Raw genomic sequence first — 22,873 nt, forward strand, 5'->3', positions numbered from 1 at the left:
CTAATTTAGAATGATTTTCAATGCAGTTCTTTGCCAGCATTTCACTGTTTCAGGAATTTAAGCGCAATATTTTAGAATACAGAAGTTATCCTGAAATTGTTACCTTATATTTAAGAATCATATTTACTATCACTAAAACAATGTGAAATTTGTTGCCTCATGGCAGAAGAAATAATTACAAAAATAAATATAGTGCAAAATGCCAGACTGTAAAATCGTAAGTCATAGGAGCGAAGTTAGACCATTCTACCCATTGTGTCTGCTCTGCCATTCCATCATGGTTGATTTATTATCCCTCTCAATCCCATTGTCCTGCCTTCTTTCTGTAACATTTGACACCCTGACTAATCAAGAAGCTATCAACCTCTGCTTTAAATATACTCAATGACTTGGTCTCCACAGCCATCAATGGCAGTGAATTCCACAGATTCACTACCCTCTGGCTAAAGAAATTCTACCTCATCTTTGTTCTAAGTGCATTAGGGTTTGAGTCTGTTCTGAGGCTGTTCCCTCTGGCTGTAGACTGGGGGTTCCCATTCTAGGGTCCACAGACCCCTTGCTTAATGGTATTGGTCTATGGCATGAAAAAAGGTGGGAACCCCTGTTCCAAACCTACCCACTATAGGAAACATCCTCCCTACATCCACTCTATTTAGGCCTTTCGATATCCGATTGGTTTTAACGAGATTCCCCACTTATCCTTATGAACTCCAGCAAGTACAGGTCCAGTGTCATCAACTGCTCCTCATCTGTTAACCCTTTCATTCCTGTAATCATTCTTGTGAACCTTCTCTGGACCCTCTCCAATGCTAGCACATTTTTTCTTGGATAAGGGACCCAAAAACTGCTCACAATATTCCAAGTGCAGCTTGGTCAATGTTTTGTAAAGCCTCGGCATTACATCTTGCTTTTCTATTCTGTAGTCCTCTCAAAATGTTTGCTACACTGCATTTACCTTCCTTCCTACTGAGTCAACCTGTGAGTTAACCTTTGGGGAAATCCTGCAAAAGGACTCCCAAGTGGTTTTGCACCTCTGATTTTTGCATTTTCTCTGTGTTTAGAAAATAGTCACTGCCTTTTTTCTTTCTACCAAAGTGCATGGCCATACACTCCCCTACACTATAATTCCATTTGCCACTTCTCTGCCCATTTTCCCAATCTGTCTGAGTCCTTCTCCAGACTCCCTGTTTCCTCAACACTACCTGCCCCTCCACGTATCTTTGTATCATCCACAAACTTAGCTACACAGTCATCTATCCTGCCTGTTTTTTCCAGCAGATCTGTTGCCCTTGAGGAAACTATGCTGACTTTAACCTATTTTATCATGTTCTCTTTAGTACACTGAAACGTCATCCTTAATAATTGCCTTCAACTTCTTCCCTAACATTGAAATCAAGCTACCTGGCTCATAATTTTCTTTCTTCTGCCTCACCCCCTTTTTTGAGTGGAGTGATGTTTGTAATTTTCCAGTCCTTTGGAACCATTCCAGAATCTAGTGTTCTTAACTATTTATTTATTTAGCGATACAGCACGGAGTAGACCCTTCTGGCCCTTTGAGCCACGCCGCTCAGCAACCTTACAACCCTGATAAGCCCTGACCCAATCACAGGCCAATTTACAATGACCAGTTAACCTGCCTAGTACGTCTTTCAACTGTGGGAGGAAACCAGAGCACCCAGAGAAAACCAACACATTCCACGAGGAGGGCACACAGAATCCTTGCAGAACAGCACCAGAATTGAACTCCGACCTCTGGAACGCCCCAAGCTGTAATAATATTGCACTAACCGCTATGCTACTGTGGCAGAGATAGTAATATTAGCAAAGATCATTACTAATGCCTTCACAATCTCTTTAGCTACCAGTCCATCTGATCCAGGTGACTTAGACTGGTCTTCAGACCTTTCAGCTTCCTAAGCATCTTCTCCTTAGTAATTGTAATTACACTCAACTCTGCCCCGTGATCTTCCTCCCTTTAGAATACTTCTTCATCCTTGGGGTATAGTTATCCTGCGCCTTCCAAATTGTCTCCCGAAATTCCAGCCATTGCTGTTCTGCTGCCACCCCTGCATGTGTCCTCTTCTATCCAACACCAACCTACTTTACTTAATTTAGCTGTATATTGAAATTCTCCATGACTATAGTAACATTGTCTTTTCTGTCTCCCTTTGTAATTTGTATACAACATCCTGGCTACCGTTCAGAGGCCTGTATATAGCTCCCATCAGGGTATTTTTACCCTTGAAGTTTATTAACTTTACATACGAGGATCCTACATCTTCCAATCCTATGTCATCTCTTTTAAGAATTTGATTATGTTTTTTACCAACAGCCCCTCCACCTAGTTGCCAGTACTTTTGATACAAGGTTTATCCTTGCATGTTAAGCTCCCAACTATAATCTTTCAGCCACAACTCAATGATTTCATAATGTCATTATCTGCCAATATCTAAAAGATCATCTGCTTTATTCTATATGTTGCATGCATTCAAATATACCACCTTCAGTTCTGGGTATTCACCATCCTTTTTGATTTTGCCCTGATGTTACACTTCATCTGATCCCACTGGCTGCAATTTTGCCCTATCATCTGGTTGTCCTTCCTCCAGTCCCGCTGCACACTGCGTCTACTTGTCTACCAACTGCCCATCCTCAGCCCTATCATTTCAATTCCCATCCCCTTGCCAAATGTGTGTAAACCCTCACCAACTCTCTAGCAAATGCTGGCTGCAAGTATATTTGTTCCCCCCCCCCGGTTCAGGTGTAACTCTCTTTTTGTACAAGTCATACCTTCCCCAGAAATCTGAAACCCTACCCCCTGCACCAATTCCTCAGCCACACATTCATCTGCCAACTCATCCTATTCTTACTGTCATTGGCATGTTACACAAGCAGTAGTCTAGAGATTCCTACCCTGAAGGTCCTATTTTTCAGTTTTCTACCTAACTCTTTAATTTTTCTCTGCTGGACCTTTTTCCTTTTCCTACCTAAGATGTGGGTACCAATATGTTCCATGACTTCTGTTTGCTCCCCCTACCCCTTTAGACTGCTGTGGTCTGAGACATCATGACCCTGTTATCTGGGAGGCAACACACTATCCAGGTTTCTTTTTCATGCTCACAGAATCTCCTCTCGGCTCCTTTAACTATGAAATCCCCTATCATTACTGCACACCTCTTCTCCCCCATGCCCTTCTGAGCCACAGTGTCAGACTTAGTGCCAGAGACTTGCAGCTTCTCCCTGCTAGGTCATTCTCCCCCACTCCAACAGTATCCAAAGGAGTATGCAGAACTGGTGGGGTTGACTACCTCCCTGTAGCTTCTATCACCTCGTCATTCTCCTGTGTGAGCAGAAGGTAATGGAGCTGCAGCTCCAGTTCTTTAACATGGTCTTTAAGGAGCTGCAGCTTGATACGCCTCATGTAAGTGTAGTTAGCTATGAAGGGGATTGTATGTCTCCCAGAGTTCCTACATCTCACACAAAGAACACATCACCAACTCTGGACCCATTCTCAGCACACTATATGTTCTAATAGACAAAGAAAGAGAAGACAAAAACTTACCTAGAGCCTCCGCCCATGCTTGCCCAAGCCTGATGAGCCAAAGCCACCCACTCCAATAATGGTGGCTGCTCGGTTTACACTTCCCTTCTTTGTATTGTTTCAAATTAAATTTGCTCCCAATGAGGACTTGTTCTTTTCAAATGGGTCCCGCCTTGGAACAATGTCTGCCTCATTTGCTGCTTTAGATTATGACTTCCTCCCAACGAGAAGGGGTAGTGTTCAGAAATTTGATGGTGGTATGAGAGAGCACATGTCCTGGATTATGAGGGTCCTTAATGATGGATGCTGTTTTTTTTGGTGCACTGTTCTTTGAAGATGTCCTTGATGGTGGGAAGGGTCGTGCCTGTGATCGAGCAGGCTCAGCCTATAATCCTCTGAAGACTGTTATGATCCTGTGTACTGGGGTCTCCATTATCAGGCTGAAATTCAGCCAATCACAATGCTCTCTACCATACATCTATAGAAATTTGTAAGTGACATTACCAAATTTCCTCATGCTCCTATTTAAGTAGAGCTGCTGCATGCCTTCTTCCTGATCACGTCGTTGTGTTGAGCCCAGGAACTTGAAACTGCTAACCTTTCCAGTGTTGACCTCTGAATGAGGACTGGTGTGCTTTCTTCCGATTTCTCCTTCATGAAGTCTGCAATCAGTTCCTTGGTCTTGTGAGGTTGTTGTTGCAAGACCACTCAACCAGCTGAACTTTCTCATTCCGGTAAGCCTCTGCATCACCATGTGAGATTCTGCCAACAAGAATTTGTCGGGTAAAATGGTTAACATTTTTACTTAAGTATAAGGATAGTAATAACCATGAGGGAGGAGTTCTAACAAATTGTAAGGTGTATTTATACACACACTTGGTGTACATTTCAAAAAAGCCTTGTTCAACATCAGATTTGTTTTAGGATGCAGTCCAAGTTTGCTGATGATACCATGGTTGTTGGCCAAATCAAAGGCAGTGATGAATCAGAAGGCGATTAAAAATCTGGCGGAATGATGCCACAACAGCAACTTCTCACTCAATGTCAGAAAAAACGAAGAGCTGATTATTGACTGCAGGAGGAAACCGGAGGTCCATGAGCTAGTCCTCATTAGGGGATCAGATTTAGAGAAGGTCACTAACTTTAAATTTCTTAACACTTTAGCGTTAATATTTTAGAAGAGATCTGTCCTGGGTCCAGCACATAAGTGCTATTACAAAGAATGCACAGTGTGTCTCTGTTTTCTGTGAAGTTTGCAATGTCATCAAAGCCTTTGAAAAAACTTCTATAGATGCACAGTAGGGATTTTAGTGACTGGTTGCATCACGGTGTGATATGGAAATACCAATGCACTTAAACGGAAACACCTATAAAAAGCAGTGGATGCAGCCCAGTCCATCACAGTTAAAAGTTTTGCCCACCATTGAGCACATCTACAAGGAGCATTGTTGCACGAAAGCAAAATCCGTCATTAAGGACCCTCGCCATGTTCTCTCTCGTTGCTGCCATTGGAAAAGAGGTACAGGACCATCAGGTTTGGGAAGTTATTACCCCTCAACCATCAGGTTCCTGAACTAGACTGGATAACTTCACTCACCCCAACTGAACTGATTCCACAACCCATGGACTCTACAACTCATGTTCTCAATAGATTTATTTATTCATTATTATTGTTTTATATTTTCTTTAGTATTTGCACATTTTGTTGCCTCTTGCACATTGGTTGTTTGTCTGTCTTCGTGGGTAGATTTTTATTTATTTTATTGTGCTCCTTTAAATCTGTGAATGTCCGTAAGAAAATGAATCACAGGGTTGTATGTAGTGACATATAGTACTTTGCTAATAAATTTACTTCGAATTTTGAAAAGTAAAGGGACAGGCGGATGTGTAGTTTTAAGCATCCGGTGTTTTAATGTAGCATTTTAAGTATTACCTGGGATCAGGTTGCAATTTTTAAACTAAATCCTGACTTTTCAGGTCTTTTTAGAGCTGAGAAAGAGAGGAATGACCTTGGAAATCTTTATGATGATTACATTTTAATGAGTTCTAAAGTGATAGATTAGGGGCGACACAGTATTGTGAGTGATAGAACCACTGCCTGGTAGGTTGACCTGAATTCAGTCTTGACTTATGTGGAATTTGCCAATTCCTCTTGTGACTACTTGGGTTTCCTCGGGCTACTCTGGTTTCCTCGTGCATTCCAAAAGCGTGTTATCTGGTAGGTTAATTGGTCATTGTTAATTGCTCCTAAAAGACAATATGATCTGTTGAGAATCAATGAAATTGTAGAGAGAATAAAATAGGATTATTATAAGATTAGTATACAGTGCCTTGTAAAAGTATTCAGCACCCAACCCTTTGTTCACATAAATGAGTATTACAATTAGGGATTGTGATCAATTTAACTGAGAATTTTTATTTGTGAATCACATGTTTCTTTTTTCACAGTAGAGCCCAAACAACAGGGAAAATTGTAAAGCATGAAAATCTGAAATGTGAGCAGTTCAAAAGTATTCATCCTTCTTTGCTCAGACCTTAGTTGAACCACCTCTCGCAGCTATTACAGCTGGTAGTCTTATTGGATAAGTCTCTATTAGCTTTACCCAATGTGATGGAGCAAGATTTGCCCATTACTTCTTGCAAACTTGCTCATTCTTTGCCAGGGTAGTAGGGGAGTGCTGTGGGAAGTAGTCTTGAGGTCTTGCCAGAGATGTTCGATCAGGTTAACGTCAGGACTCTGGGCCACTCAAGGATGTCAATTTTCTTCATTTGAAGCCACTCCATAGTTGTACTGGCAGTGTGCTTTTGGTTGATGTCCTGCTGAAAGATGAACTTCCTTCCCAGTTTAAGCTTTCTGGCAGAGGCTATCAAGTTTCTATCTAGGAGTTTGCTGTATTTAACAGAATTAATATTCCCATCATTACTGTCCAGATTTCCAGTCCCTGTTGTTGAAAAGCATCCCCATTGCATGCTACATTCACCATACTTCAACAGTAAGGATGGTGTAACCTGGCTGGTGCACAGTATTAGATTTACTGCATGCATACTGCTTAGTGTTGAGGGCAAAAATTCCATTTCAGGCTCATCTGATCACAAAACCTTCTTCCGCATCCTTAGAGTATCTTCTAAGTGACGCTCTGCAAATTATTTAGGAGTAAGGGTATGCTTTTTTTTAGCCAGGTCTTCTTCCTTGCCATTCTTCCATACATACCCTTTTAAGCAAGGCCTTGGGAGATTGTAGAGCTGTAAACTTACCTCCATTTGCAACCACTGAGCTACCTAGAGTGACTATTTGCATCTTAGTGGCCTGTCTTACAAGGACGTTCTACTCCAGCGGCTAAATTTAAAGAAGCAACCTTACTTGGGCAGTGTGATTGTGGTTTCATGTTTTTATAGTTTTATAGGATGAACTGCAGTGAGCTCTGAGTGCCTTTGAGATGGTTTTGTACTTTTCCCCTGATTTGTGCTTCTCTACTATCATTTCCCTGACTTGCCCTGAACTTCCTTTTGTCTTCATTTTGGTTTGGTCTGTTGAAAATTTACCATACTGTTGGACCTTATAGAGAGTGGGAGTACTTATTATGAATTCATTGAAAACAGGTAATCCTTCAATTTTTTTGCATCAACAAGTTGGCTGAGTTGGTAGAGTAATATATTGCACCTGAGGAAAGTTAGCATAGGGGATGAGTACTTTTTACAGCCACACCATTTTAGTTTTTAATTTTTAATAAATGGTTGCAGGGTTTTTGGAATTTTTCTTTTGATTTGACATGTTGCACAATGTTTTGTAGATTAGCTCAAAAATCCCACTTCAATATATTTTAAAATTAGAAAATGAGACAATAAAATATGAAAATAGTTGTGGGGGCTGAATACTTTGTAAAGGCACTGTAAATGCATGCTTAATGGTGGTGTGGACATGGTGGGCCAAAGAACCTACTTCCACGTTGTGTGCCATGATACCAAGATTAGATATGATAGTTATATTATGGAAAACTGTATGGTTGCTTACATGTGAGAAAGATTCCTTGAAATCATTATCATGTCCATGGCCAGAACAAGCCCCACCAATGAAATAGTTTATATAAGCCGCGGTAGTTGGTTAAATTACACAGTCCTCACCCCTCCATCAAGCTTTTGCTAACATATAAAGGGAGGCAAGGAGTGGGAATAAAGGGAGCCTTTACTGGTTGGGTGCCGGTGACTAGTGTTCTATGGGGGTTGTGTTGGGACTGCTTTTTATGTTGTATGTCAATAATTTGGATGATGGAGTTGATGACTTTGTGGCCAAGTTTGTGGACGATATGAAGAAATGTGGAAGGGCGGGTAGTTTTGAAGAAATAGAGAGGCCTACAAAAGGACTTGTTCAGATTAGAAGAATGCGTAAAGAAGTGGCGGATGGAATACAGTGTTGGGAAGTGTATGGTCATACACTTTGGTAGAGGAACTAAAAGAGTTAATTATTTTCTAAGTGGAAAGAAAATTAAAAAATCTGAAGTATAAAACAACTTGGGAGTTCTTGTGCAGGATTCCCTAACCGGTAAATTGCAGCTTGAGTCAGTACTGAGGAAAGCAAATGGGATGTTAGCATTAATTTTGAGAGGACTAGAATGTAAAAGCAAGGATGTAATCTTTAGGCTTTTTAAAGCACTGGTGAGGCCTCACTAGTATTGTGAGCATTTTCGGGTCCCTTATCTAAGAAAGGATGTCCTGACATTGGAGAGGGTTCAAAGGAAGTTCAGGAAAATGATTCTGGGACTGAAAGGCTTGGCATATGAGGAGCATTTGACGGCTCTGGGCTTCTGCTCATTGACATTCAGGCGAATGGGGGGTGACCTCATTGAAACCTATCAAATGGTGAAAGGCCACAATAGAGTGGATGTGGAGAGGATGTTCCCTGTTGTGGGGCAGTCTAAAGCCAGAGGACAGCCTCAAAATAGAGGGGCATCCTCTTAGAACGAAGATGAGGAGGAATTTCTTTAGCCAGGGAGTGGTGAATGTGTGGAATTCGTTGCCACAGTATGTGGAGACCAAGCCACTGGGTATATTTAAGGCAGAGGTTGATAGATTCTTGATTAGTCAGGGTATGAGGGGATACGGGGTGAAGGCAAGGATTAGGGATGAGAGGGAAAATAGATCAGCTATGATGAAATGGTGGAGAAAACTCGATGGGCCAAATGACCTAATTCTGTTCTTGTATCTTATGGTCGTTTCTAGTTTCATGTAAGTTGGTGACAAACATTTTCTCAGTGGTGATCAAAGTTGAAAGGTTTCTGTCTCTACAGATGCTGTATGGTGTGCTGAGTACTTTTTCTGTTTAAGATTTACAGCTTGTTTATTTTGCAAGTTTATTAATTAGTTTAAAAATGGTGATTATTTTATTTAAATTAATGTTTGTGAGTGTTGGTGAGATGTGATTCTATTTAAAAAGATGATTTTTGGAAAGGAATGCTAGTATTTTGATATTTTTTTAAAAATCTGAAATTTGCTGATCTACAGTTATGGCCACAACTACTCTTAGTAACCTGAAACAACTTGTATTTTGTGTGTGCAAGAACAAGTTACATTTTTCATGGATGCAGATGGTTTATTCAAAATTTAGTCCAAAAATCCACATTCCTCACCTATGTACATTTATTTTTCTTCAGTCTGTAGTCTGTCAGCTGGAAAATTTGGTACTTTACTCAGTGGATCTTGGGATACAACCTGCAAAGTCTGGTTGAATGAGAAATGTTTGATGACTTTACAGGTATGTGTTATTTTCTTTTTTTTTAATCATTTATAATGTATTCGATTCTGAGCTGTCATGCTTTAATATTACTTGAAGTACATTTTGTTTTTAGGGCCATACTGCAGCTGTATGGGCAGTAAAGATACTGCCTGAACAAGGTTTCATGTTGACAGGATCTGCTGATAAAACAGTCAAGATGTGGAAAGCTGGTCGATGTGAGCGAACGTTTACAGGTAAGTGTGTATAATCTGGATTTTTTCACATCTGCAGCACACATCTCCAACATGCTAACAGCATTGTATAATTCTGAATTCAGATTTCCACCTTTAAAAATGGAGGGTGGGTCACTTCGAGGGATGCACTGCTTTGAGATTTATAGGCTATCTGATAGACTCTATCTGATGGGTGGTACTGGAGCCTCTTGCATAATTTGACAGAACGGTGTATTGTGAATTCATTTAAAGGTATGTTCTAGCTTGTAGACCATAAAGAAGTACAGCACAGGAACAGCCCCTTCGGTCCACAGTGTTGCGATGAGATTAGTAATCACATGCCTAACTAAACTAATCTCTTTTGACATATGCCTTCTTTAAGAACTGATTTAGCCACTTTCTGGGAGAAATGAACCTGGACCCCAAGATCCCTCTGGGTCCTGCAATTAACAGTGTTGTATACCTTTACACTTAAACTCCCAAAGTGCAGCACTTCACATTTGGCCAGTTTAAACTCCATCTGCCATTTCTCTACCCATATCCACAATTGATGCATATCCCACCATATCCTTTGCCAGTCTTCTACGCTACTCACAACTCCACCAATCTTCATATCATCTGCAAACTTGTTAACCCACCCATTTACATCTTCGTTCAGGTCATTTATATATATCACAAATGGCAAGGAACCAGTTCTGAATTCTGCAAAACACCTCCAGCCAGAATAAATCTGTGGACCACTACTCTGTCTTCTATGGGCAAGCCAATTCTGAATCCAAGTAGCCAATTCACCATGGGTCTTAATGATCTTAATCTGGGTGAACCTTGAGGGACCTTGTCTAATGCATGTAGAGACAACATCCATAACTATTTCCATCAATCACATTTGTTACTTCCTCCAAAAAAACTCAGTCAAGTTAGTAAGACATGACGTGTTCCCTCAAAGCCATCCTAATTGGACCATGGTTTTCCAATTGCTCGTAAATCATATTCCTAAGAATCCTCTATAGTAACTTCCCCACTACTGATGTGAGACTCATTGGTCTATAGTTCCCAGGATTATCCTTGTTTCCCTTCTTGAATAATGGAACAACATGAGCTATGCACCAGTCTTCTGGGATTTTACTTGTGGCTAGAGAGGCACAAAGATATTGTTAATGCCCTCAGCAACTTCATCACTTATTAAAACCTTATCTTAAAGTAAGTTCCAATTTTCAACATTCTTCTGAATGAGCGAAATTACTTCTTAGATGGTAAAATTCTGTTGTTTGTTACTCTTGTCACTGAATCAGACAGGTGTCTAGTGGACAATAGATATTCTAATTGGGCAGAACAAACTATTATTCATATTATAAAACACAATGTACTGTACATTAAAAGTATTCATAGGACAGAACAATCAAAAATGGGGTTAAAGATAAACAAAATAAACTTAAAGGGACAGTACGGTACAGTATTTAAATGTATTGAGTACTTTTATTTTTGCTTGTCCACAGTTTTAATCAGGGTATTATGGAAAGAGGTAGAGAAATACTGGGTTAGTTGCAAATAGTTTTATAAGGGTTGGGGATGCGGGGGTGGAGAATATGGAGTCCTCATTATGAATTTGTCTGGAAATGATGACTATATTGTCTTCCTTTTCTCCTGAAAAGAGAAAAATTGAATAGCATTTATATGGAGAGCATTTACAATTTTGGGAATGTACAGAAATATTTAATAATTGTTATGGCAATCAAGTAAATCAAATAGTTAATTATAAAGCCTTTGTATCTATGGTGTAGTGAAAATGTCGGATATGCTACCACAGTGAGTTGAGAAAATACATAAAAGCAAGAGTTCTTTTTAAAAACGGGATAAACAAGGGATTAATAAATAGGTGGTTAATGGTTCATAGTGACTGTGTGGGCTGAAGGTTGCCTTTTTGTGTTGTACTGTTTATGATTCTACATTAAAAATAGCAGTAGGAGTTGGTTATTTAACCCCTTATACCTGCTAACGAATCAGTCTCATCATGGCTGATCTGTTACCTCAAAATTTTTTCCTGTACTTGATACTTTTTACGTGATTCCCATAGCTTTAATATGCAGTCGTTCTTATTCAAGCAATACTTCAGTTTTAAAATTCTCAATATTTTTATATCTTTGATATCCAATACTTAATATAATAGCCTCCTTGTTTCTGTCACATTTCTTTGATGTTGTCCTGGAAAGTTTGAATCCTTGTTTATATATTTAATACCAAACAGCTTTGTGCAGGCATTTATATGCTCATTAGGTTCATGTACTTGTGCTTCTGTGATAATACTTTATATCCTTCTCTTGGATCATCTACTTCTATGGACTTGACTATTATATTAAATTTCTTGTCAGCATTCCTTGTTCTGCCCTTCATAAATGTGAGATCACCAACAAGTATCCACACTTTGTGAAAAACATTTGTCAAAAGCCCTGTGCTTCCTATCCAGGAGAAGCAGCAGTTTGTATTTTAAAGTTTCTTTCCTCTTTTTCAAAATCCACTATGATGTGGTTCATATCTTTTACTTGAATCTCTTCTAACCCCATTGGAAGAGATTTGAAGTTGAAAGTACATTTATTATCAAAGTATGTATACAGTATTCAATCTTGAAACTTGTCCTTGCAGGCAGCTGAAAAACAAAGAAATGCCATAGAACCCATTTAAAGAAAAAAAAACACACAAGACCATCAAACAATCGTTAAAAAAAAGAACAAATCACACAAACAACAAAAAAAAAACAAATAACACATAGAACTTTAAGCATCAAACTGCAGAGTCCCCAAAAGTGAGTCCCCAGCCATGAATTGCTGAGGCGATTGAACCTTGCAGCGTGGGACCTAAGACTCTTGTATCTTCTGGCAGCAGAACCAAGAGAGAGATCTGTCAAATGCATTCAGATGGCACTGAACACCCGTTCGTTTTCCACCCTCATCCTCTTCGATTTTAATCTTGGTTGATGCTTTAATTGGCATGGAGTAATGGAGCCGACCACAGGTTTGTGTTCCATTATTAGCAATCAATGCGGTGTATACACTCAGCGATAGACGTAGCTGTACTCCATGCCAAATCACCGAGGAGTTTACAAAATAGCCAGTTCATTCATTTGGCCCAAAAATGCATTCATGAAAGGGAAATTGCAAGGTGCAGTCAATCGCAGTTCAGAAGGAATAAAAGTTTATTTAGAAGAAGAATATTCAGTAGATTTGTAAACTGTTTACAAGATGTTGCCATTGGTCGCTGGGGCCATCTCACCAGAAGTCAAGCAAATAAAAGATATGAACCAAATAAGGAACGGTTTTCCATAGCTGAATTCAGTTGTTCTAACATAAGAGTTTTTGATCACCATACTCTACTGTTAAATCTTTGTGCCTGTCTTCCTTGCTTTTGCTTAAAACCTCTTTGACCAAGAGATCTGTCATCTACCTTAATATTAGAGTAATATTAAGCTTAATTTGTGTTGAGACATTGTTGCTAAACAGGGAAATGGGCAAGGATAAAGAAAATAGAAGGCTATGCTGATGGTTAAATTAGGATGAAAGATAGGGGTAAGAGAGGGCATGTTCTATCAAGTAAGATGTATTTGGTTTCCAAATACATCCTATGTTTCCTATGTTTTTATCCATTGTTTTTATGGGTAATTTGTAACTTTGCATGTCACCTGATTAGCAAGATGAAATATTTCATAAGATTATATTTTTAATACAATTGCTAATAGGTTTATTTCAATTTTGTTTTTTTATTATTAACTTTGGCCTTTTTTAGGTCATAACGACTGTGTTAGAGGACTGGCCATTTTGAATGAACTAGAGTTCCTGTCTTGCAGTAACGATGCCACTGTTCGACGATGGCAAATTACTGGGCAGTGTTTGCAGATTTATTATGGACATACAAATTATATCTACAGCTTATCAGTCTTCCCAAATGGAAAAGGTAAGCATTTCTAACATTCTTCTTTCTTTATGATATATTTGATGCATTTAAATTTAATGTATAGATTGCAACAATTGGCAAGAGCATGAAATGTTTTAAATTGCTGACACCTGCATTTGTGTTAAGCCTGACTAGATGGAATAGTGTGTAAATGTTTGTCTTATAGACTCTCTTGGTGCTTTGGGCATATTCTTGTTTTATTCTGGAGAGGGAATCTTATAAATGAAAATCTTCCTTGTGCCATAAAATGGAAGATGCTTTTTGGCATAGAAGCATATTTTTAAGTAACAGTACATAATTATATTACAGATGGAAAAATGAAATACATGTCTTTATCACTCCTTGAGTTTTCTATAAGTGGTAGTATTTGAGAGTCAAATGAGATTTGGTAGATGTATTGCAGAATTTGGACAAATTCTATGATTGGTGATTCATTCAAAGATCAGTTAGTCATATAGGAGCTTAGTGCGAGAATTGAGCAAGTGATTAAAAATATCTATTTTAGTTCAAATCCATTATTAATTATGTTAACCATTTTATACTAAATTGTATAGTTAATCTGTTTCTAAATGTCATTGGATTTGCCTTTTACTGACTGCATTTATTCACGTCTTGTAAATTACATGTGTGTTTCTTCATCAAATTACAGCCTTTTTGTGGGTAATTTTTTTTGTGTACGCTACTTTACTTTTCTCTGATTGCTTGGTCTCCTCGTTTTCAGATTTTATTACCACAGGGGAGGATCGATCCTTAAGAATTTGGAAGAATGGAGAATGTACTCAAACTATCAGACTTCCAGCTCAGTCTGTTTGGTCCTGCTGTGTTCTGGATAACAGTGATGTTGTTGTAGGTTCAAGGTAAATTTGCAGCATTATTTTATTTTAGCGAGATGTAGTGCCAAACTGGCCCTCCCCACCCAATGAGCCTTCATCGCCTAGCAACCCACTGATTTAACTCTAGCCTGATCCTAGTACAATCTATAATGACTAATTAACTATTAACTAGTATGTATGCCTTCGGACTGTAGGAGGAAAGTGGAGTGCCCAGAGGAAACCCACACATTCACAGGGAGGACATGCAAACTCCTTATTAAGTCCTGCCATTTGCAAAGTGTAGTGTAAATCAGTTTTTTTCAGGATCTGAAGTAGTTATTGAATTGCTGATGGACACATGCTTACAAAAAAATTGAATAAATAATATAAAATACCTTTTTGTTTCTGATTTATTGTTCTTTTGTTCAAATTAAGACAACATCCTGACTCAGCTTCCTCTTATACAACTGTGCGTAATTATTCCATCTGGACTCCTCTTGATACGTATTTTGTCACACGGGCAGCAAAGCCCCTGCCTGTAATGTTTAATACCCAATTCTCCAATTCTGTCTTTAAATCCATTTCTTTCCCCTTCCTTTAAGCTGCCCTAAACTCTTGCCTTTTTGGTCAATGCCTCTTCATATTATATGGTGTCTATTTTTCCTGAATACAGCTGTGTAAAATGATACAAGATGTTATAATGCACTAAAGATAGCTTGACTCATTTATGTTTGCTGATGAACTTCTGTTGTAGTGATGGTGTAATAAGAGTATTTACTGAAGCTGATGAACGAATGGCCTCTGCAGAAGAGATCCAAACTTTTGAGAATGAGTTGTCCAGCGCAACTATAGACTCTAAGACTGGAGATCTAGGGGATATAAATATCAGTGATCTCCCAGGGAAAGAACATCTTAATGAACCTGGTATGTGATATATATTTCTCCTTTTTAAAACTTGATTAAAATTGGAAGGTTGTTTTATAATGTGCTGAAATCTACATTTAAATCTAGTAAAATTTTTCTTGTTTGCAGAATAGAAAAAGTAATATTCAAGGCCTTATTTCTGTTTCAGATATTCTTAGGTGAAGATAAGCATTTAATCTTTCCTACTAAAACTTGCAGGATGGACATTTTACAGCTGTTGTGATTTTTTTTTTTGTATTTTCTTAACACTGATGTGTAGTATTTACAATTTCTTTTTATAGAATTTATTCTTGTTAATCACTAATGTACAAATATATGAATTGTGATTGAAATACCCTTAAATATACAAATACTATAATTAAAGCCTAGACACCCACGGATATAGGAGGCTGAATTCCATTGGCAGACAGAAGGCAATTCCATAGATACCTGCAGGCTAGCTATATTGAATATATTACAGTGTTCTGGACTTCCCTGTGAGCATTGTTGTGTCTGAATATTGCAGTGCAAAAATAGAGATGTATTTGGATATGAGATAAGCACACATTTGATCTCCCTCACCGCCTCTTGATTCAACAGGGAGTCCCAAAGGTATTCTATATGTTGCTGACTGAAAAGCTAAAATACATTCCATATCTGGTGGTGTCATCTGCATTATTCACATGATACATCATAAAAGTCATGATGAAAGAATATTACTGTCAGCTCTTTGAACAGGTTTTTGATTTTGATATTTCAACTTCTTGTTCATGGTATAAATTATATGATATATTCATGTATTTATGGAATAAGTTGTGACTGTGATTATCGTCATTGGAGAGGCACTGAGGCTGGTGATATAGAAGTTCTTATTCATCACAACAGGCAGTCATCATCAAGACGCTCTTCGTAGAGGCTCATAACCTCAAAGTATATCACATTTTTTTTTATACCCTTAAGATCAATGTTAACCCTAGGTGATTTAATACAATTTCAATAGCTGCTATGACATTGTTTACTTCAGTACTGTGGGTTGACAATTGGTTTCTTTGAGATACATATTTACAGTAGAAGCACATTCTATCTGATGAAACACCTCTGAAGGTTCAAATGCCTTTGTTTGTAAAAAAAAAAAAAAAAAAAAAAAAATAATTAGCACTGATATTCTTAAAAACTTCCGACAATGGAAAGCCACCCAAATTAATGTTTAGGGCTGTCCCTGAGCACACAAATATCCTGAGTACACAAAAACTATTGATTGCCTATACCTTTGACTATGTTTGATATACCAAGTGAAAACATCAGCCTGGTCTGCCAACGTGAACTCTGGCCACAATGGTGCGAATAATTTAGCCCATGTTGCCTGGTTTGAGGCAGACCAATTAACACAACCTCACTGTCTTAATGCTTGGCTCACTATAGCTCTTAGTTTGTGAACTTTTAACTTCAGTTTACTGCTTGCAATTTACAATAAAAACTAAAGTCTGTTTCTTGTTTGAATTAATACTCAGTATCAAGTTTTATGTGTTTTATCATCTTTTTAAATACAAAACTTCTTTATTTACATATACATTCAAAATTAATATCACTTACTCTGTAAGCTTTATGAATTCACTAAAATATATTTTGTTCAGAGCATATTATTATTGTGGGACTGAAAATAAAACATAAATAAATCATATAAGAACTGAAAAAAAGTCTTGAACCTGCTGTAAATTCAGTACTTTTCAGCTCATCTGCCTCAATTCCATTATATCATCTTTGCTCATATTTCATTCTCTTTGTGACCAAAATCAATCTATTGCATCAATGAATAAGTTCAAGTAAACTTCCGTGCTTTGAAAATGTTTTACGCAAGTCCTAAATGACTAAAACGTTATGTTGATAATTTAAACTTTAAAAGGTAAAATAACTTAACTGAATGGCTCAATGAATTTTAAGTATTTTATTCAATTTTATAATACTTCTAAAGTTTGGAAAAACACTAAGTCCATTCAAACTAATTTCTCTTTGTTAGATAGCACTCACATAATCAAGTTGGTCTTTTTTTGTAAAACACCTTGAAATATTTATCTTGGTTAAGACTGCACAATACTCTCATGTGGATATGTGATGCTGGATGTACTTGTCATAGATAAAAGGTTGGCTGACTGGAAGAGAGGAGTGGAAATAAATGGAGCCTTCTCTGATTGGCTGCTGGTGACTAGCTAGATGTTTTCCCCAGGGGTCAGTGTTTGGTGTGCTACTTTTCACATTATATCTTAATGATCTAATGACAGAATTGATGTAATTGAGGACAGTTTTGCAAATGATACAGAGGTAGATGGATGGCAGTTAGTACGGAGGAAGCAAGGAGTCTGCAGAAGGACTTGGACAGGTTACGAGGCTGGGCAATGAAGTGGCAGGTGCAATACAACAGCGGTCCCCAACCACTGGGCTGCAAAGCATTTGCTACCAGGCCGTGAGGAAATGATATGAGTCAGCTGCACCTTTCCTCATTCCCTGTCATGCACTGTTGAACTTGAACATAGGGTTGCCAACTGTCCCGTATTAGCTGGGACATCCCGTATATTGGGCTAAATTGGTTTGTCCCATACGGGACCGCCCTTGTCCCCTATTTCCCCCACTAAGGTAGAGCGTTCCTATGAAACCTTTCGTGCCAAAGTGGTGTGAAGCGAAGAAGCAATTACCATAAATTTAAATGGGAAAACTTTTTGAGCGTTCCCGGACCTAAAAAATAACCTAACAAATCATACCAAATAACAAATAAAACCGAAAATAAGTAACACTAACATGTAGTAAAAGCAGGAATGTTATGATAAATACACAGCCTATATAAAGTAGAAATAATGTATGTACAGTATAGTCAGGAAGATGAAGGCAAAACCGATTTGTGGGGAAAAAAAATCGGCACGTACGCGCATGCACACATAATATGCGCACGTCACACATGCGCACACAGGTGCCTGCACAAGGCTTCATGGTCATGGTAGTCTTTCCTGGGGTAAAGTGTCCCGAGATTTGACTGCTACTTTTGTCCCTTATTTGGGAGTGAGAAAGTTGGCAACCCTAACTGTAAAAGACATATTGAGGTGAATTTAACCCTACTTGAACACCCCCCCCCGCCACCCCCACCCCGGGTCGGCCGGTCCGCAAGAATATTGTCAATGTTAAACCGGTCCGTGGTGCAAAAAAGGTTGGGGGCCTCTGCAAGACAACATGAGGAAGTACATGGTTTCCAGTTAATTGGGACACATGAGGACCAGTACATTTTGGCCCAATTAAGCAGCTCCCCCGTTAGCTAAGGTTTCATGAAAATAGTTTAAAATAAAGTATGAAAAAGACAAACTACTATTTTACATAGTAACAAGTTATGTATTTACATGAGAAACAGAACAGATCAGAACACCACCAATATTACTACAGTACTGTGAAGCTATGTATGAGTTCCTAATAGTTGTCGATGGAGGAATTTATCTAGTGAATGCTGGCTTCTTTTGATTGACTATGAATGATCAAAATCAGCGCAGACACCTAGTGCAGATAATGGACTGCCTTCCTACAATGCTTTTGATGATTGCATATGCTCCAAATCTTCACTTTCATTGTAAAATTCAAGATAATTGTCAATACCTTCAAATACTTTGTAATTGTTAACTTGTTGAACTAGTGAAAGCATCTCATTTTTACTGCCAGCTGTTTCTGGCATCTCCAAGCCTGAATGCTTGAAACTGCAGTGAGCAAAACTGTTCTGAATTGTCTTACTGCTTATTTCTCATCAACTATGGTGACAAAAAACACTGCTGTTTTGAACACCATCACATGCAACTGTTGCTATTTAAAAACTTGTTTCATGTCCGATGGCCACACAAGTGCACATGGCTGATGCTAGTAATAAACTGTTCGGCAACAGTCTCCTGTCCCAGTTGGGTGGCATAGTGTCCCAAAGAAAAGAAGGGAATCCTGGCTATTTCTGGACTTATTTTCCAAGCCTGCCAGTTTCATTATGCAAACTAGATGGTTACTACTTTTCTTTGCTTCAAAAGAAAATAATCTATAAGAACTGAGAGGGAGATGATAATCTCTCTTGCATCTGACCAGGTAATTTTACTCATTCTTAAAGTGTGGTTCTAAAGATACAAACTACCTAGTTGGAAAATTACCTTGTGTTTTAAACCAAACTTAAACACAAGAATTAGGTCATCTTTTGACCATATTCTTTGGTTTTTGAACTTTTTTTTTACCCTTTTTTCAGGCACAAAGGAAGGTCAAACACGACTAATCAGAGTTGGAGATGCTGTTCAGGCTTATCAGTGGAGTGTTGTTGATGGGCGATGGATAAAGATAGGTGATGTAGTGGGTTCATCAGGAGGAACCCAGAAGTCCTCAGGCAAAGTTCTTTATGAAGGCAAGGTATGTTTAAGGATCATCTGACACACTTGTGCTTATATCTAAGATGATAGTCTACTCTATGATAAAAAACAATGTAAATTCACTTACATTTGCAAGTATGTTATGGTTTCATTTGTGTTAGGATATTAAAATAAGTAATTAAAGTCAAAATGTCTGTCATACAGATATTTGACATCACTATTTTGTTGGTTTCTGGGGCATTCAAGAACACTCTCTGCTTATGTTGTATTTATGGTGACAGTAGCAGCCAAGTATCAGTTCTTGGCTAAATTCACCCTCTTTGGATGAACAAAATATTGAACAAGCAATTACTTGTATAGCCTTCCAATTCTCTGCAACTGATTTAATCACATTGTTCTTCAGTGTATCTAGTTTACAACCGTTTTTGCCATATGCACATACATATGTGCACATCTCCAAGAGTGTTCTTTAACCTCACAAGCACCATGTCACCCATAGTTGAGTAAAATGGTGATAAACCTACATACTTAATTCTCGTGACTGTCCACTCTTTTATTTACTAGACAAGAAGCTTTAATAATACACTGTGCCGTACATTGCCTTTAGTGTTCTCTATCAAAATTGATATTCTTTGGGTCTATCTTTACATAAAGCTATCAATGAATCTATTTTTTTTTTTTGAAGGTAACTAGTCCGAGTCCTAAATGACACTAAACATTAAGAATGTTTTGTATTTTTCTCCCCATATTAGGAATTTGATTATGTATTTACCATTGATATTAATGAGGGTGGACCTTCAATGAAACTGCCATACAATGTTACTGAAGATCCATGGCTTGTTGCGCACAACTTCTTGCAAAAGAATGACCTGAACCCAATGTTCCTAGATCAGGTTGCGAATTTCATTATTGAGAATACAAAAGGTCATACATTAGGATCGACAGGCACTGGATTCTCTGACCCTTTCACAGGTTAGTGAGGTTAACGTACTAAAAGTATTACCTATATTAGTTTGTATTTCATATGCAATAAATGAATGCACAATACTCTGGTTTCATTGTGAAAGATGTAATAGTTCATACCTTAACTAGCCTGTACCCTGTGTTTTGATCCACTACCATTTTCCATTCTATACTACCACCAGCCCATTTGGTGCAAGTGCTGAAGGTCTGACTTAATTACAGAGTTGGCAATGGAAACATTTCACAAGATCCTCAACCATGCGTACAAGGGTAATGCAAGTGAGTGATCATTCCAGGGTACTTGTCCAAAGGTAGCGTAATCTGCTGTACTGTTGTGGTTTAAAAGCATACCAGAATGGTTTTTAAACTTCCATACATTTTTAAGTATATTTTTTTAATGGTGCTGTAAACTTTTGGGAAGTTTTTGAGAATGCTTTTAGAAATATTTTTACAGATTTGAAACAATAATTTGTGCTATAAAAGGTTAATGGAATGTACTCAATATGAACAATTGGTTTTAATTTTAATTGCCCTGGGTCCAACCTGGCACAGGATCTTTGAGGCTTCCTGACATAAAACTGCTTGGTGATCTCAGTGAGTCCAAGCTCCATTGAGAATGCAGTTGCGAATGCAATGATAGAATCAGATATCCATGATTTCGGGACTTGTATGTACAAGCTCAATGTGCCAGTTCAAAATTTCTTGCTGGAATAAATAGAAGGTGTGGAACAGATATTTCTACACTAGGGCCTTTCAAGGAAATGGGTGAATGACGCACTAGTACCGTGAGTGTGTGTGATCATGAGCATATATTTCTGCAGTTACAGAGTCATAGTTGAAAGAGGGTTCATGAAGTATCACTGGCAGGCAAAATTAATGAAAATCCCAATGCATTTTATATAAGTATATTATGCCATGTATGGTATCACTTGTTTTGTTCAGCATTTTCTTTACCAAGGTCTGTTCTGTATTTTCCTGCATTTTTCCCTCTGTCCCTTCTTACGTTGTAGTGTTACAGTTGCTATTCTCTAATCTATGGGAACCATTACTAAATCAATGGAATTGTGGAAGATGACAACGTGTGCATCTACCACCTCAGTAGTAATTCCCTTCAAAAACCCAAGTATGGGAATTCATCAGATGTTGTGGATTTATTGCTAGATCCATAGTTTTCCATAATTCTGAGTAGATTTCCACATCTTCTATGAAGTTGTGGAAAGTTATTTTTAAAATTTATTTGCCAATTCTTTTATTCCTAATACTTTCAGGTTACAAGAGACTTGCATCACCGTTAATTAATCATTTCCATTTTAGATATCTAGAAGCTTTTTAAGCTTTTTTTTGTTTCTCACTGACTACTTTTGCTGAAATATGAAATTTTCTGGCTGGGCTTATTGCCCTTTTGACAATATTGTAAGCCTTTTCCTTTCATCTAATCTATATTTGAATTCTCTAGATGCATTGGTGTCAGCATTTCAGATTTCAGCTCATCAGAACTTAACATAAGTTTTTTCTGCCTGCTGCTACAATGGCAACATTTAAGAGGCGTGTAAACAGGCACATGACCAACCAAGGGATATGGACCAATGTGCAGGAAGATGGGATTAATCTAAATTGGCATCTTGTTTGGCACATACATTGTGAGTTGGAGGACCTGTCCTGAGCTGCAATGTTTTATAGTATATTCTACTTTGTTAATGTTATAACAAGGGTATAGATTTGGATGCTGAGAAATGGATCATGCATAATTTCTGAAGAGGGTGACATACAAACATTGCAGCTTAAAATTCTGAAATTTTTAGAATGATACAAAAGGAGACTCCAGACGACCTTTAAGCTTTCCTATGTCCTTGGGGCTTTTTGCTATGGATCTACTTTTAGCATCTTACCAGACAGTGAGCGTATTTCAGATCATGTCAATTCATTATGTAGAGAAAAAATATTTTCTCTTTGACCGTGCATTTTGCATGTAGCTTGAAAACTTTTTTCTGCTTACTGATGCCTTTTGCAATTGAAACATTTCCTTATTAACTCTATTAAAGTTAATAAGTATTTAGCTTAAAAATATGTTGTATATACAATATTTGTATGAGTTATGTTGTTAATTTTAACACAGTGAAAGTTCAGTTCCCTTTTTCTGTCTCCTTTTTTCCACTTGATCATAAGTCTTTTTTGTAATTGATTAGTGAAAGCTTGACATTTCAATAACATTTTGATACTTTTCAGGTTCAGGACGTTACATACCAGGAAGTGGAATGGGAACAGGTGGCACAAATGAAGTGGATCCTTTCACAGGTATTGTTTAACTTTAGGAAGTGCCTTTGAATAAATCAACTCATAAACTTGAGTTTTAATTAAACATTTTGATAATTTTTAGCACTGACAAATACTAA

The 22,873-nt window shown here is 37.9% G+C and overlaps 1 protein-coding gene across 1 annotated transcript in view; it reads left to right on the forward strand.

Annotated features, from left to right (window-relative positions):
* Nucleotides 1-22,873, forward strand: part of plaa (phospholipase A2-activating protein) — a 54,135-nt gene that overhangs the window by 22,664 nt on the left and 8,598 nt on the right. Inside the window, exons 4-11 of the mRNA XM_072281773.1 lie at nucleotides 9,190-9,290; nucleotides 9,385-9,505; nucleotides 13,262-13,429; nucleotides 14,151-14,286; nucleotides 14,996-15,165; nucleotides 19,400-19,557; nucleotides 20,270-20,489; nucleotides 22,707-22,775. Of these exons, the coding sequence (XP_072137874.1) occupies nucleotides 9,190-9,290; nucleotides 9,385-9,505; nucleotides 13,262-13,429; nucleotides 14,151-14,286; nucleotides 14,996-15,165; nucleotides 19,400-19,557; nucleotides 20,270-20,489; nucleotides 22,707-22,775 (1,143 nt within the window). The remainder of the gene's footprint in view (nucleotides 1-9,189; nucleotides 9,291-9,384; nucleotides 9,506-13,261; nucleotides 13,430-14,150; nucleotides 14,287-14,995; nucleotides 15,166-19,399; nucleotides 19,558-20,269; nucleotides 20,490-22,706; nucleotides 22,776-22,873) is intronic.

The sequence above is a fragment of the Mobula birostris genome, chromosome 17, assembly GCF_030028105.1.
Source record: "Mobula birostris isolate sMobBir1 chromosome 17, sMobBir1.hap1, whole genome shotgun sequence".
Lineage (NCBI taxonomy): Eukaryota > Metazoa > Chordata > Chondrichthyes > Myliobatiformes > Myliobatidae > Mobula > Mobula birostris.